General features: G+C 53.0%; 1 protein-coding gene across 1 annotated transcript; it reads right to left on the bottom strand.

Moving 5' to 3' along the window:
* Positions 1-3334: 3334 nt before the first annotated feature.
* CAV3 (caveolin 3) lies at positions 3335-15628 on the bottom strand. Its single transcript, XM_036430971.2, has 2 exons — positions 15356-15628; positions 3335-4074 (listed from the first exon to the last, which is right to left on the bottom strand). The coding sequence occupies exons 1-2, from the start codon at positions 15569-15571 to the stop codon at positions 3733-3735; spliced, it is 558 nt and encodes a 185-aa protein (XP_036286864.1). The 5' UTR covers positions 15572-15628; the 3' UTR covers positions 3335-3732.
* Between the last annotated feature and the right edge of the window lie 957 nt (positions 15629-16585).

Here is a 16585-nt window from a genome sequence, read left to right as displayed (position 1 = left end):
CATACACACCTTCCTCTTCCCCCTTCACACTGCAGTCTACACACATGCACAGGGAGGAGGGAGGCAGGCCCTGACATGCCACTGTTCAAGCCTCAGCATTTAGCCCTGGTCTGCAGTACAAACTGGAGACTGAAGACTGAGCATCACCTTTGGACGCAGAGGCATTGCTCAGGGTTGATGCGGCTGCTCTGAGTGTCAGCTTGCTCTGTGGGAAGCAAACCGGATGCTGGTGCAGTCTTGGTGCCCATGGACAGGACCCCAGGGGCATTGGCTGCACATGCAGCAAGGGTGGGGTCTGTTGGCATTTGAGCCTCTCTGCTCTCCAGCCAGAGATGCCCCCATCTCCGCTGTTCCCATGGAAGTTGTCATCCCAGCAGCCTACAAAGCCACAGGGGACCAAGGAGACTGACTCAGTGTATTATCCTGACTGGGGCACAGCCTTCCTGGGAACCCTGCAGTTGCAAGGTTCTTGGTCACCAGAACCAACTGGAACACTTTCCTGGTTCTGTGCAAGCTCTGGATGGTAGCTTGGGTCTCATGTGGCACAGGTGTCTGTGTTTTGTAGCAAATCAGTGACATTTGATTTTAGCAGCACCCCTGGCCATGCACGTCCCCTTCGAGAATATTTTCACTGTTTCTTAGCATTTCCTCCAAAAGCCTGGATGAATTGAAGGATGAATTCCTTGGAAATGAAAGAGCATGGGGTCCAGAATGCTACCTGGAGCTCAGTCATTTCCTTCCTCCAGTTTATAGTAAGCCCCGTATGTGGCTGGAGGTGCCAGTAGATTGGAGCACACAGATTTTCTTCCGGAATGTGTCATTGTTCTGAAGGTCAAACGTGGGATGTGAATACTTGAAGACTCTGAGCCTTATTTCTTTTGGCCCCAGAAAAAAAAAAAAAATCACACAGTTTGGTGTCCTCTTGGGATGGGTCTGTGGATTGAGACTGCAGGAAGCTGCCGTTTTAAATGAAGATCCTGGTTTCAGAGTGCTTAACCTTTTTGAATTTTATTGCAGTGAAATATCACTTACTGCAAAATGTGACTTCCTTGATTTCGTTCTGCCGTGGTGGCGCTCGTGTACCGTGCCAAATGGTGAGTGGTGTGGTCAGCAGTGAGGTGTCTGCTTCGTCCGCTGCTTTATAAAAGGAGCATCTAATAAACTTGTTTTTTTCATACATTGTTTTGTCCTCTTTCTCACTCCCAAGAACAATGGCCACATCTGGTGCTCGCATGCTTGAATTCCCTTGCGGAGCTGCATGCTGACCTGCCTGATAATTATAGAGCTGCATCTGGGCTGTGGCGGGCGGGTGGGTCCTGGTCCCCTCGTCCTTGGGCACAGTCCTCTCATGAGTCAGAATTCTCAGAAAACATTCCACATCCCTGAAGCACATGTATGGTATGACGTAGCCACCTCCACTGTGCGCCTCAGTCTAACAGGATTCTAGATTGCCACCTCGAAGGGGCCCTAACAAGTGTTTCCCGAAGTGGGATATAGGGGCCACCTGTGACATCACACATGGGTCTGTGTTCATTCTTGTCACCACTACTGAGGCACGCGCTGGAGCTGGGCCCCCGCCTTCATTTTAACAAGAGGCCCTCATTCCCTGGTGCAGAGTGTAAGAGGGAGTGGATCTCCACCCCCCTCCCCATTCGCAGCAGCCCACACTCCCCGGGGTGCAGTTCCGTGTCCTGCTTTTCAAAGGATTCCTGGAAGGAACAGAACTGAGACACACGTGCACCTAAGGGGGTGTCCTTTCTCCAGTCCCATGAACTTCACAGGTAGTTGAGCACCTGCCATACTCTGCCCCCAGCAAAGGAGAGCGAACTTGAAAAATTGGAGTCCTAGTCAAATCAGGTTTCGGCAAATGCCAAGATGGTGACAATTCTCTGCGTAACCCAAGATTCCAAGTGTGAAACTGTGGCCTAATGATTTCAAGGGGTGTTGGAAGAGCAGGCCCCTGGAGGAGGATGCCAGGAATGCTGGCTCCAGTATTTTTCAGCAGGAGGAGCCTGGCTTGCCATGTCCACGGGAGGCGCAGAGTGGATGCTGGCTACTGTGCACCTTTCGGCAAGTCTGCTGACCTCTTCGGGCTGTCACTTCCTCATTTGGAAAAAACTAAGGGATTGATTATTAAGTCTTTCAGAGCAAAATATACTGATACCTGCAGCTTATTGAAACATGCACAGAGAAAGGTGAGATTGGTGGACGGTTAGAGATGTGACAGAACAGGAGCAGTGAAATGTTCGTGGTGGAGCCTACGTTGTGGATGTAGTTGTTCACCACAAACCCTTTCAGCTTATCCTCTGTGTTTGACAATTTCAAAAGATACTAGAAAAAACAAAAATGGGTAAAATTTTAGAGTGGAAATGGACATTAGAGATCACTTTGCAGATGACAGAATTGAGGCCAGAGAAGGCAACAGGAGGAGAGGCAGGACTAGAAGGAGGCTGCCTGCGCCCTGCCTCCCAGTTTGCGCACGGTCCGTCCCACACGCTGCCCCACTGGCCCCTGGTTCTTGGCCAGGCACCAATGCGGTGATGCCTTTGAAAACTTGGAAAGTGCGGTGGAATCTTAATTTTATGAGACTTAAGTGAGTTTTGCATAAAATAGTCAAATAGGATTGGGGGATACGGGACTTCTGCAGGACTTCTCAGAGCTTTTAATGTGTCAGTGTCTGTTGAAAATCTTTTAGGAGAAATACATAGCATTTCCCAAGCAAGTTTAATGACAGAAGCCATCCCCTCCTCTTTCTGAGGGCTGAGTTTTAGATAACACAGTTGGGAAAAGCAGCCGTAAAGAATATAAGATCGCTGGGGATATTTTTTTTGGGGGGGGATAGGGGGGTTGAGGAGGTGGTGAGGCATCCTTTCTATTGCTGCTTATTTACGCTGTGAGTCCACACACGCACACCTTAGACCTTATGCCCCCATCACACCTCTCAGGGCTGAAGGTGTGCAGGTGCCAACTGACAGTGCCAGGGGCTCAGTGTCTGGGAGCCACAGGGAAGGTTCCGAGAGGGGTGATCCCAGGCCCTCACCTGGGTGGTGCCAGAGAGGGTACCCCCACCCCTCCCAGCCCAGGGCCATTTTCTTCTGTTGTTGACCACTAGCTGGCCTAAGGGCAACAGAAGTCAGTGTGGACTGATCCAAGGGTCACCGGGGAGCAGATGCCCGGCTACCAAGGAGAATCCCAATAGAAACCAAACGCTTTCCTGCTTGCTGGATTTGGACAAGAGAAAGGGCCAGCCAGCTTGTTCCCTGTCTGTTCCTCAGGGCAGTGAAGTCTACTTCAGGAGCTGATCAGAACACACACGCACAAAACACAGCCTTCCCCGAATGCAGCCGGAACCCTTTATTGAGCCACCCCCGGTGCCCACAGTCCCTGGTGGCTTCCTGGGTGGCGCACGTGGGCAGGTCCACCCTGGTGGGAACAGAGTGCTGGCTTATGCTGTTACAGTACACGTGGTCGCAAAGACTTGCAGTAGCTGCCTCTTAGCAAACGATCTTCCCGCGTGCCCGGTCCCGGGGGCACCGTGGAGGGGCGGGGGCAGAAGGGAAGGCCACTGTGGGGCTCTCTTTCCCTCTGATTTCTCTAGACTCAGTGCTCCTGTCCCGGGGGGAAATAGCAGTCCTTACAGAGCAAGAGCTCCTCAGCAGCCCCTGGAGCAGTTCTGTGGGGCCAGCCTGGCCTGACCCCCCTGCCCGGCCGCTCCCCTCACCTCACCCGGCTTTACACTTCCTTCCGCAGCAACACCTTGATGCTGCTGCACATCTGGCCCAGGGCGGCGAAGAGCGGGTTGCAGAAGGTGCGGATGCAGAGCGAGTAGATGTGGCTGATGCACTGGATCTCGATCAGGTAGCTCTTGATGCACGGCACCACCGCCCAGATGTGGCAGAAGGAGATGCAGGCGAACAGGAAGCCCCAGAGCAGGGCCAGCGGCACGCCCAGCAGCGTGGACAGCAGGCGGTAGCACCAGTACTTGGAGACGGTGAAGGTGGTGTAGCTCACCTTCCACACGCCGTCGAAGCTGTAGGTGCCCACGGGCTCCGCGATCACGTCCTCGAAATCCACCTGTGGGGGCAGCAAGGGGACCCTCAGTCACGGCACCCACCTGTGTCTCAAGTTTCGGTGTGTGAGCATCAGATCTCCGTGGAGGGCTCCTGACCCCGCAGGTCCCGATGCGGACTTGACCCCTCACCTTACGGGTGGGTAAGCAGGCCCTCGGAGCTGAGGGACTTGCTTCAAGCCAAAGGTAAGTCGGAAGCATAGCTCTCAAAATTTATTATTTTATGATCCTAGGGAGTTGGACAGTCATAGTCACACTGCTTGCTAATAAGATGGTGGGCAGCGAAGGTTCATGGTCCCAGAGCTCATGGCGGGTGGGTACCACAGTGATAAGTGCTGGGGTAAGGGAAGGACGGGCTGTGTGCGCCCACAGGAGGACAGTGAACTCAGCCTGGGGAAAGGGAAGGCTTCCTGGAGAGAGAGATCTCTCTAGGCTGATAGCTGAAGGTAGCCAGCTGGAGGGAGGGGTTGGGGGTTGAGAAAGGGAGTTTGGGGCAGAAGGAGCAGGGATTTCTGTGAGCGAGGAACTGGTGGGACAGAGTGTGCTCTCAGGGAGATGCAGGTGCTTCCCCAAGTTCAAGCCTAGAGGACAAGAGTGAGGCTGGAGAGGCAGGCAGGACAGACACCCGTGCGATGAGCTGCCTCAGAAGGCTCTTTGCAGGGAGCAGCACCTTGTTCTGACATTGAGGTTGGGTGGTGGGGAGGATGCATGTGAGACCCGCTGGGAGCCGCTGGAGAGTCCAGGCAGGACCTGGCGCCTGTTCCGGTGGTGGGATGAGTTAGAGGTGCACAGGTCTGAGAGCTATTCTAGGATCTGGCATGTGGCAACGTGAGGCATGCCGTTCTGGCTAGTAAGGGAGTCCGGTATCAGAGAGGGACCGAGCCTGCTGATAAGCACCTTGAGGAGAAGGCAGATTGTTTCCTTGACCTAGTCCTGCAGGGGCCCCGGATGTCCTGCCCCCATTGCCCACATCGTCCCTCCGTGTAGCTGGAACATGGATGTCCAGAGAACCCGCTCCACACATCCGCCTGAAGGGTGACTCAGGTCCCATTGGGCAAGTGGGAAGATAGACTGTGGACTTAGAAAACAGGTTGCTTCCAGCTAAGCCACTTAACTAGCCTTTCTTGAGTTCCTGCTGTGCGTTAAGCTCTGTTCCAGCTGCTTTCTCATATGTGATGCCATTTAGTGTCACTAAATTTTAGCTGTCTTGTCTGTAAAATGGGGTAGTGACCATCTCAGGCCATTTTATTTATTTATTTATTTATTTATTTATATAAATATATTTTATTGATTTTGTACAGAGAGGAAGGGAGAGAGATACAGAGTTAGAAACATCGATGAGAGAGAGTCATCGATCAGCTGCGTCTTGCACACCCCCTACTGGGGATATGCCCGCAACCAAGGTACAGGCCCTTGACCGGAATTGAACCCGGGACCCTTCAGTCCCCACGCCGACACTCTATCCATTGAGCCAAACCGGTTTCGGCGTCTCAGGCCATTTTAATAAAGTTGGTTGAATGAAGGCACAGACTAATCAGACTAACGGGAGGGTCCCTGGTGGGGCTGTTGGGGCCTGGGCTCAAAGTTCAGTCTCCCAGGTTGGGCCCGCTCCCCACTTTTGTTGGGGAGAAGAGAATTCTCTCTATGTCAATGGTATTATTACAGTTAGTTTTCATTCTAAAAGAACATAGCCACGTTGCAGAAAATTAAGGGAATAGCAAAAAGAAAACAAAAGCATCTCTAATTTGTGTTGCTCTGCTACTAAAAATATTATTGCTTTGGTGCTATTCTTTCCAGTGTAACTTTTTTTTGGGAGGGAGTGGATGTAACCGTGCTGCACGTTCAAGGTCGAGTCCTATTTTTCTCGTATGACTGGATTCTGGGCTCCTGCACCATGTCTTCGATTTCTGGGTCCTCCAGGGTCAGCTCTGGCTGAGGCTCCACGTATGGAGGCATGTTAGCAGGGAGCAAAGTGTAGAGGGTAAGCTTTCAGGCAGCAGGCGATCTGGAAAAGTTGACTAGGGTTTCAGAAGGGCCTGCCCGACCCTTCTGTAAATTTTGCCGCCCCGCCCTCTCTGCCTTATGAAGCCCCCTGGATAGAAGGGGAAGAACATGCATATGGTCCTCACCTCCTGGAAGGATAGCACTTCTTCCTGGAGGGCTTCCAGGAGGTGGTGGCTGGCTGAGAATTTGGGGGGTGGAGTTGTGGGGTTTGGAGGCAGAGATGGAAAAGTGGTAATCTGGATATTTGGAAAAGAAAGCCCACGTTGGTTGGAGAACATCTCAGGGCTTTGAAGAGTGGATGGGAAGTGCTGGCATTACATCTGGTTTCTCTGGGCCAAAAATCCAGTTGCTGCTCCTTAGGGGAGCTTTCAAACCCAAGGAGCTGGGGAGTAGAGGCCTGGGGGACCATTCCAGCCTCGCCCTGGGTACTCCCATCATGGCTATTGAGGGTCAGTCAAACTCATGGCCCTGGAACCTGCTCCTTCACTGTGGCCAATGCCCAGCCCATGCCCCATGCCTCTAGTGCCAGGCTGGCCCCTGGAGCATGCTGCAGCCCCAGGAACTTTGCCAGCAGAGGCATTTGGGCAGAGACGTGCCTCCCTGCCTGTGTCCCCACCAGCCCTCCCTCCTTCCCCTCTCCCACTGAGCACCTGTGGCCTCGCCTGCCTTCTGCTGGCTGCTCCTTACGAGGGCACCTCCCCACCCACAGATCACCCAGTCCTGCCTCTCACCTCCCAGGGGGCCAGACGGCCCGGCCCGGAGGAGGCAGGCAGGCCCAGACCGAATCTAGGAGTCTACACTGAGCACTTCACACTGCCCCAGCCAGGGTCAGACCCCAGGGTAGATGCTGTCAGGGAGGGTCACTGCCCCTCTGAGGTCTGGTCCTTGTCAGTAAAGACCTGCCCAAGGCAGCGCCCCACGCCCTTCTTCCCAGCTCCCTACCCTGCTCCCAGCAGTCAGCAATGCCCCAGCCCCCTGCAGCCAGCCCGATCTGTTCACTTATCCCAGTATATTCCTCCACTTGACACATTTGATTGTTTGTGTCTGGCCTCTAAGAGGCAACAGAGTGGGAAGAGCCCTGACTGATGAAGTCACTCTGTTAAGGTTTGGGTCCAGCTCTGCTCCTATGGCTCTGTGACCTTCAGCAAGTGGCGTAGCTTTTCTATGCCTCATTTTCCTAGGCTCACGAATTTATTGGAGGATCCAGTACATTAAAAGATGTAAATGCTGAACACTGCCTGGCACAGAACACCGGTTAGGCACTGTTAGCTGTTGGTTGTCACAGTGTGCTTTCCACAGGAGACGAGAGTCCCAGATCTGGGTGTGCACACCAGTGTAGTTGCTGATCTGATGAATGACTTTGGCAATTTAGCCTCTTTGAACTTCAGTTCCTCATCCGTAAAATGAGTTTGCCACTTCTAACAACCTTGTTATGAGGAATAGAAATAATTTTTCATCTATCCATTCAACTCAACACGTGTTTATTCAACATCCACTCTGCACTAGGCACACCGCCTCTTGGGCAGTGCTGAGCACAACACCTGGCCTGTGATAGGTGCTAGTGATAGTAATTATTTGTTTAGTTGCTCTGAAGTTCCTATGAAAATATATTTAAGGGAATCTGTTGACACCTCAAATCGTAAGTGCACTTCTTCAGCCTACCTAGCCATGAACGTGCGTGCGTGCGTGTGTGTGTGTGTGTGTACCCGTGCAAACACAGACCTCAGCCTATGCTGATAAAATGGACGGGTCCTCTTTTCCCTCATTTCCTACTCACAGTAATGATCCTACCCCAAGGATCTCTCTGTTGTGTCTTTTAATTATCATTCGTTTTATTGCGGAAGCCATTGGTGCTGACATTTGTATATCCAGTAATTGCCCTTGGGCACTATGCATGGGGCAACTGATCTGTGAATCAGAAAATGTGCCCTCAGAGGGATGGGCTGTGCTGGGAGGAGGCAGCTGTTCCCCTCCCTGGGATTAAGCGTGGAGATAGCGTGCTTGTTTGGGGAGGTATTTATAAGACCGCTCTAGGCAGTCGTGCCAGTGTATCAGAAGCCCACGGTGACTTCATTTCTTAATTCGTTTTCAGAAGCTGGAGGGGAGATGGCTGTTTTGGGAGGATGGTGAGGCGGGGGCTGGATCCGTGGGCAGCTCAGTGTGCAGCTGGAAGGAGGGGCTGGAGGCGGGGGCGGAGAATGCGGCTGCTCCTTCAGTTGGTGCCCCCTTCCCTGGCATATCTATTTTTGGAACAGCAAGAGGGCCAGTTGATTAGTCGGAACCAGCCAGCGCAGCCCCCGCAGCCTCAGAGGGCAGGGAAGGTGCTGGACAGCAGGGCGGGGCGTTGCTGGATGATGCAGGGGAGGCCAGCAGCCACCTCCTGTCAAAAACACCTCCCCCGCAGGCCCGCATGATTCAGCCGTTGGGCATCCAGGGCCGGACACTTTGGGTAGGGCGTGTGGGAAACAGTTCTAGGCCGGAGGGTATTCCTCCAGTCCCAGTCTCCACTGGACCACTGGGTGGCTACTGCGTGATCTGGGGCCTGGTGCTTTCCCTCTCGGGCCTCTGGGACTCTTTGTTTTTATTTTTTTAACTGTACTCATGGAGGACTAGGTCAAGACCCTTATAGCCACATGTGTCAAACACAAGGCCCGCGGGCCAAATCTGTCCCTCCAGGCCTTGCAATGTGGCCCACACCGCGCTGTCATCACTGCACTCCGCTGCATTTCCATCACAATGACAATTTATGACTGTTCAGTAAACCATTTGGCCCTTGATTTAGGCTGGATTTTAGATTTTGGCCCCTTCTCTGATTGAGTTCGACACCCCTACTTATAGCACAGACTTAGTTTTGGATTTTATGTCTGTTGACTCTAATCATTTTTGTGCCTGTTGACTCTAATCATACTAAAAATTGGAGCTTATATTGTGGGTGCCTTTTATTGATTTGATTTCTCTAGTGATTAGTTTTTATTAAATGTTCCAAAAGCATTGGTGTATAAATGGATTGAGAAAACAGTAATAAAAGGAACCCTCTACTGAGATAGTTTGAGAAACACCGGCCTATAAAGTAGGAAGCTAACATGAGGCGATTGCAGCAAAAACAGTTGCAAAACGGCAAAGCTTTGCTTTTTGTGTAATTGGTAATAACACTAATAGAATTCTGTGCAATCTGGGATAACCATAGCAACACCCACAATTTGGCCCCGTAGATGGTGGTTTCTGGCCGTGTATCCTATCTAGTGTTTCACCCAGCATGTAAGGGGTGGAGCCCACGTTGGCCTGATATCAAGTCCTGAATTCCCTCTGCCTGACCCTGGCCATGGTCATTGTAGGGCCGGATACCCCAGCAGGAGATGAGGCACAGAAAGCGGCACAGGCCAGTTCTGAGGGCAGGAGGCGGGGTCAGGGATTCCCTGGAGCTTGAGGTCCAGAGCACCCTACAGGAGGGATCTGGGTCGCCTGGCTGGGTCTTACTAGGACTTGGGTTTATGTAAGAGCTGTGAAGAGAATGAGATGACAGGACGAGAGAAAGGACCTGTCGGAAGAACCCCCACCATACTAAGCCCTGTCCTTTCCTCCTGCCGGTCAGTCTCTGCCTTCAGGAAGTCGGTGCAGGTGGGAAGGAGAGCAGTAGAAATAGCCTTGGGCTGAGTTCTAAGCATGCCTGGGCCCCAGATTTTGGTGGGTGGTGTGCTAGTCTTCAGAGATGCCCCCAGTTAGTCATGCCTCTCAGGATTTATGATCTTGCACAGTCTCATCCTCATTGAGTCCTGCAACTTGCTTTAACCATCTCTCAGTGGTCAACTGGAGACTGAGACTAAATCAATCTGTCATCTCATTCTCTTCCTAGCTCTTTTACATAAACCCAATTCCCTGTAAGACCCAGCCAGGTGACCCAGATCCATCAGAATGAGGGAGAAGGGATGGTGTGCCATTTCCAGAACTAAGCCTTAAGAAGGCTTGGCAGCCTCTGTTTTTGGGAGCTCTAAGCCACATTAGAAGTTCACTTTTATACCCTAATCTAGAGACCAGTCCATTGCTATACCCTGCTCTAGATACTGGTGGTTAGGCCACATAAAAGGAGAGACCCAAAACTACACGGAGATAGAGGCCCAGCCACCCCAGCATCGGAGCTAAGACCTGCCTCCCAGCCATACCCGCCAAGGCGCCAGGCATATGAATGAGCCAGGCATATGAATGGTCCAAGAAACCTGCATTTTAACAAGCTCCCCATGAAAGTGGGCCATGTTTTGAAGAACTCTAGGCTAGTTGATACCCAGAAGTTCCCCTCACATTTAAGTTATAAACACCTCAGTGTGAGGTAGTCCAGAGTGGCCCTTTCTCGTGGGACTTGGCAGGAGGGAAGGCATTGCCCATGTGGAACGACGGGCAGATTGGGTGACCTCCCATAATCCAACTTCAACCTGCCCTCCAGGTCCCTTTCAGATGCTTTGTCTTAGTCCCCCTTTCTACTGCAGTCAGAGAGCACAGAGGTTTCACCTCTGAGCCAGCTCGGCCTGGCTGAAGGTCCAGGGCTTCCTGGGGAAGTGTCCTGACCCATTAGTCCTGTCTGCCTGGACCCCGAGGTGGGGCGGGGGGGTGTCGTGGAGCAATGCCTCTGACTCTGCCCTACATTCTTCTCAATAATTGTGGCCTTTGCTTGTTTTCTTTCCTTTTCTGGGAAAGCCTGTTTTTCCTTTCCACTCTTAAAATCGCCCCCCCCCCTTTTTTTTAAATGCACCTGGATCACACACCCCCACCCCCCACCCCCCACCCCCCCACACACACACTCTCCCCAAGCTGGCTCCTGATTTTCCCAGATGACAGTGATGTCTTCCCCTTAGCCTCCCGGGCACTTCAGCTGGCACTCATTTGTGGCTTCAGCAGCTTCCTGAGCACTTGTTAGTTTCCTCCAGCCTTGCTGGTTGGGATGGCTTCTTCTCGGGAAGAAGGGGGAAGTGTGGGTCAGTTAGCTCTCTCTGTCACAGCGTGTCCAGGGGCCCACCTGGGGAGCAGAGCTTGTAGAGCTGGTCCTGGGGTGTTTGCAGCAAAGGCTGTTGCTTGTGTGTTTTCCCGCAGGCAGGTGTGGTTGGGGGCGGGATAGAATCTAGAGCGCTGGGCTGGGACCCTGCCTGGTTTGAAGGGCCGACTTTCAGTGCCTGAGGAGAGAGCAGGTGGGGCGGGAAACTGAAGGGCCTGCCTGGCCCTCTGTGCTCCCGTGTCACTGCAGTAGCGCCTGGGGCCTCATTGTGAGACAGGGAGAGGGCCAACCCTGAGCCCTCGCAATAACTCAGGAGGACTCGGGGTGCGGCTGGGGCCGGCAGGAATGCACGGGGAGAAGGCTGAGGCTTTGCAACGTGGGTGAAGGGAAAGATGTCCTCACTGATGGGCTGGAGCCCCGAGGACCATTGGCACACATTCACCCCGCCGCCCCCAGAGCCTGGCATGGGGGTCTGAGACAGCACAGTGCCTCAGGCACATGGCAGGCACTCCGCGGTGATCCATGGAGTCGTGCTCCATGAATGGTGGTGATGGTGAGAGCAGATGGGTATTCTTCCCCAGCTGCTCAGCCCTGGGCCCGGCCCAGAATCTTGGAGACCACAGTTCAAGTCTGTCGGGCTGTTCAGGTCCCCCCTCTGTCTTAGCACTTACTTTCCACCTGGGTTCAAGGGCAGCCCCAGGCCTTGCTCAGGAAGTTTGGGGAAGTTGAAGCTCTGCAGAGACTGAAGGGAGTGCCTCCCCTCTGCTGGGGTTAGATCCATAGGCACACTGGATCTGTCTCCCTCTTCTCCACCCAGCCTCCATCTATACCAGGGCTCAGGACCAGAGAGGGAAAGGAGTTTTCCCAGAATCACACAGCAAGCTAGTGTCAGGACTGCGGCCAGAACTTAGGTCTCTGTGCGCAGTCTTATTCCAGCACCTTACTGTACCTCTCAACCTCAGCCACGTGGAGCCTGTTACCACTCATGAAACCACCCCTGGCAGGTGCTTTCCGAGCCTTCATCTCAGCCTGTCCCCCTCACCCCCTTCACCCCCTTTTTCCCCCTCCTCCTTCCATCTAGTCTTCTCCCCAGGTGATGAAAGACGCCCAGGTGAGCTGAAACCAGTTTGGCTCAATGGATAGAGCTTTGGCCTGCGGACTGAAGGGTCCCGGGTTCAATTCCGGTCAAGGGCATGTACCTTGGTTGCGGGCACATCCCCAGTAGGGGGTGTGCAAGAGGCAGCTGATCAATGATTCTCTCTCATCGATTTTTCTAACTCTCTATCCTTCTCCCTCTCTGTAAAAATCAATAATATATACATTAAAAAAATTAAAAAGAAAAAGAAAAAAGAAAGACGCCCAGGTGGTCCAAGCTCTTCTTTCTCCTTTCTTCCTCTCTGGATTCCCTCACAGACCATTACACCACTCAAGTCTGATTGAACCTATTTTGTGGTATTTGTCTGACTTGGTTCTAAATTTCAAAATATTTTCATTTCTCACTCATGAAAAAACAAAAGAAAGAAAAAGTTAAATAACTATCCAAATAAGGGAATGGCCAATAACTATACTAAATAATTAACACGATTGTTATCTCTCTTGCTTCTCCTGGGAGAGACATTTTTCTGGGGCTCAGCCCCAGGGGAGGCTGCTTAAGCAGCTGCATCTGTGGGCCCCGGTCCCTCCTTAGGGTTATAATCTGGGCCCGGAGCCTGGCAGGCTCACTCAGTAGGACCTGAGAGCCTCTGTGAATGTATAATGGGTCACATTGTCTCCTCCTGTGCGTCTCCTTTGGAAATGACATCCTCTCTTGGGGTCCTGTTCCCCATTCCAGCTGAGGGGCTGCAGAGGGGAGCTTGGGAGTAAAACCTGGCGCTGGCTCAGTTCTCTTGTGCTGCAAGCTCCTCCAGGCCCCCATTCAGCTCACACATATCACATCCCTGCTGTGTGCCCGGACTGCCAGGACTCAGCGTAACGAAACCCCTCGTTACGCTGAGTCCTCATGATATATTTCTGTTGCACAGACCCGCTCTGAGATCCATTTGCCTGGTGGAGGCCAATGATACTATGCTCATTTCACAGAGGAAATGCAGACTCAGGAAACCTAGGTGATCATCATTTTTAGGTAGAAGAGTCTGGATTTGAAACCAGATTTGTTAAAGTAAAGTCTGGGACTATTCCCTCTAGACCACACTGAGCAAACCATGACAAACACTATTTGCCATTTACCCAGTGCTCCCTTTTAGCTTGCAAAATGTGCCCCCTGATGCTCCCTTTGCAGCCTTTTTACCCTGTGTGGTAATTATCCTATCTCCACCGTTAATGACATAACATATACAAATGCAATAATAGCATAGTATGAGTTGTTCTGGAGTAAATGCCCCGAGTGAAGAGCCAGCCACCAACCTCCTGGAGGAGCTGGGAAAGGTTCTGGTGGGGGTGATGGTTGTGTTGGTCTTAAGGCTGGGCAGGGCCTTCACCATGTGAAGGTGGAGCTGGGCACTCTTGGCACAGACACAGGAGTGTGTTCTGGTAGGTGTGGTTGGCTCCGGGCATGTGGGCTGGAAGGTGGGAGAAGGTTGGGATCAAGATTGTGTTGGGGTTTGGAAGCCATGGGGAGAAGTTAGACTCAGCATGGGCAGTGCCCACCGAAGGATGGCAGTGCAGGGGTGCCTAGGACGGGCCCTTAGCCACGCCATGTCATTCAGTGGCCATGAGCTTTGGGCCAGTACAACTGGCTTGTGGCCAGTACAACTTAAGAAATCTAAGGTTTGTATAATTTTAATTTATTTTAAAATTTTCTTTAATATATATTTTATTGATTTTGTACAGAGAGGAAAGGAGAGAGATAGAGAGTTAGAAACATTGATGAGAGAGAGTCATCGATCAGCTGCCTCTTGCACACTCCCTACTGGGGATATGCCCGCAACCAAGGTACATGCCCTTGACCGGAATTGAACCTGGGACCCTTCAGTCCCCAAGCCTACGCTCTATCATTGAGCCAAACCGGTCTCGGCATGTATAATTTTAATTAAAATGTAAAAATTGATACTCTGTTCTAGGATTGGCAAACTTTTAAGAATGTTTGGAACAAAGTGGGCATGTGAATCAATTTGGGCATTTCAACTGTACATTTTATACAATTAAACACAAAGCAAGGATTCCTAATAAAAATTTGGGGTCTAAATTGAGATGTACCCCCAAGTCTGAGATACACACTGGATTTTAAAGCCAAAGAAAGACTGGGCAGTAGATCATTGATCATTGTTTTGTATTGGTTTCATGTTGCAGTGATACTATTTTGGATATACTGGGTTAAATCAAAGTATGAAAATCAATATCCCTTTTAAATCATAAGTATGAAAATTAATATCTCCTTTTCCTTTTTGAAATCATGGCTGCTAGGAGATGTGCAGTTACATGGAGTGAATGTATAATGGGTCACAGTGTTTCTGTTGGAAAGTGCGTGTCTGAAGTCTGATGCCTTCAGGAGGACCAGGAGGTCCAGCCCCCTTCTAACAGCCCTAACAGCGACTCTGACGCGGGCGGGTGGGCCCCTGCTCCCAGCAGTTCAGCTGCAGGAAGAGCCCTGTGGGTACCAGGTGGAGGTTGAAGTGAGGGTGTGGGCCTGGAGGCAGCCAGGCGAGGAAAGGGGCCTGACTCTGGCGGTGGCCGTGGGTGGGGCTGACTCCCTAAGGCTGCCCACCTGTCCCTCGTCTGAACATTCCTTTCAGGGCCCTGGGTGCTCTCTGAGAGGCCTCTGTCCTGGCCTGGCCGCTGGACCAGGGGTCAGGTGGGGGCTGGCAGGAGTGCTCGGCAAGGCCCCACACCTGGGGGCTGGACACCGGGCAGTGCCACAGGGAGGGGGAGTGGCGAGTGCCCCGGGAGGGCCACCTGCCCGGGCAGAAGCTGCCCTCCAGGGATTAGCCCCGTGCCCACTGCGAAGACCGCAGAAAGCTCCCTGGCCGGGAGAAGAGCCTGCGCTGGCCACCTCATCTTCATCCTGGGACGAGGGCCAGGAGCCCGTGGGCAGCGCTTCGGGGTAGTAAGGGCTCTGAGACATGCTCCCGGCCCGTCAGCGCCTGGGTCACCGGGTGCGGCTCACTCTGGCTCTTGTTTATGGAAAGGTCCTCCAGGGGGTGTACAGCTGGGCTTTCAGGCAGGAATTGGAGAAGACAGAGGCACCAGGCCTGTCCTCCGGGGAAGCTGATTGTGTGGAGCAGAGCCCTCCCGTCCAGCACCCCCTGCTCCGCACACCCCACACCCTCCGGGCGGCGGCGCCCGGGCAGGCCGGAGCCTACCTTCACTATGTCCTCGTTAATGTTCTTGGGGTCCCGGTTCACCAGGTCGATCTCCTTGCAGTGGATGTCCTTGACGATCTGGGCCTCCAGGTCGGTGTTCTCCTCGGCCATCATCGTGGGGCTGGGAGAGCCAGGGGGGAGAGACTCGGGGCAGGGACACCGGTTCAGTGTCCCCAGGCTTGTGCCCCAGCCGGCTAAATAGGCCCCACCCAGCATGCCAGCTGACAGCTGTCCCACATAGCTCCCGCCGGCCTCTCTCCAAAGCCCCGTGGCAGGCCTCCAAGCTAAAATTAAGACCGGCGCTCCGCTGGGTGGCCCCGAGCGCCTTAAAGGGGGCTGCGGCGGCACCGGGCCTCAGGAGGCGGAGGGCCTGGCACCCCCTCGCCCCCGCCCACAGCTCCAGCTGGGCTGTTGGTTGAGGTCCTGGAATTTGCCCCACAGTGTCACCACCGCGTCAGCATTTGAGCTCCTGGGCCAGTGGCGGGCCCTGGCTCTGCCTCTTGCTGGCTGTGTGAGGTGGACACAGCTCCCCTCTCTGGGCCGCCGTGTGCCCGCCTGTAAAATGGGCCCCTAATAATAACCATAATCGGGCCCTGTTTACCTTCGTTGGGAGGAGGAGGCCAGCTCACGTGTGGGAAAGGGTTCACAAAGCACGGAAATGCTGGCTAGGAGGGATTCGTGTCAGAGTAGTTCGTACCTGGCCCTGCTATTTGGTGTCCTGGAGTAGGGCAGAGATTGTCCTCCTTCCGGGGGTTTCCCCTGGACAGGGGGTTGATGGACTGTGACATGGGGGTGGGACAGGGAAGGAGACCACCAGTGGGGATGCCCACCTTCCCCTGTGTTCTTGATGCCACGTGGTGAGGTCCATGTTTACGCTGCTCTTTGTCCTCCCCATAGCGATAGCTTCCAGGGTACTCATGGACCGTGGGCATCACTGTTGTGCACCTCTCTTAGGTGCCTGCTCATTTTTTTGTGTGTCCTCTTCCAACTCAGCCATCACTCTAAGCCTCTGCAGCATGAAGAATGATGACTCTGTGTCCCCAAGGACCAGGGTCTAGGCGTCCACTCATCCATCCACCTACTCGCTCATTCAGGATTTGCTAACAGCAGGGCTAAGCAGATCCATCAGTCCCTGTCCCTGCCTTGAGGAACTCAGTCTAGGGGGACAGACTGATAAAAAAAAAAATTGTAATACAGTGCTGCAGGTGCTGCAGATCAGAGGCATTTTTA

Source organism: Pipistrellus kuhlii, unplaced genomic scaffold (genome assembly GCF_014108245.1).
Source record: "Pipistrellus kuhlii isolate mPipKuh1 unplaced genomic scaffold, mPipKuh1.p scaffold_m20_p_11, whole genome shotgun sequence".
NCBI classification, from domain to species: Eukaryota; Metazoa; Chordata; class Mammalia; order Chiroptera; family Vespertilionidae; genus Pipistrellus; species Pipistrellus kuhlii.
The sequence above is the reverse complement of the archived record's forward strand: the minus strand, read 5'-3'. Positions and strand labels throughout refer to the sequence as shown.

Bases quoted from the DNA above. Each gene is read 5' to 3' on its own strand.
- CAV3 (XM_036430971.2), bottom strand. From the start codon at position 15,571: ATGCTGGGTGGGGCCTATTTAGCCGGCTGGGGCACAAGCCTGGGGACA. The intron at 4,075-15,355 runs GTAGGCTCCGGC...CTGCCCCCACAG, and splicing joins TTAACGAGGACATAGTGAAG to GTGGATTTCGAGGACGTGAT.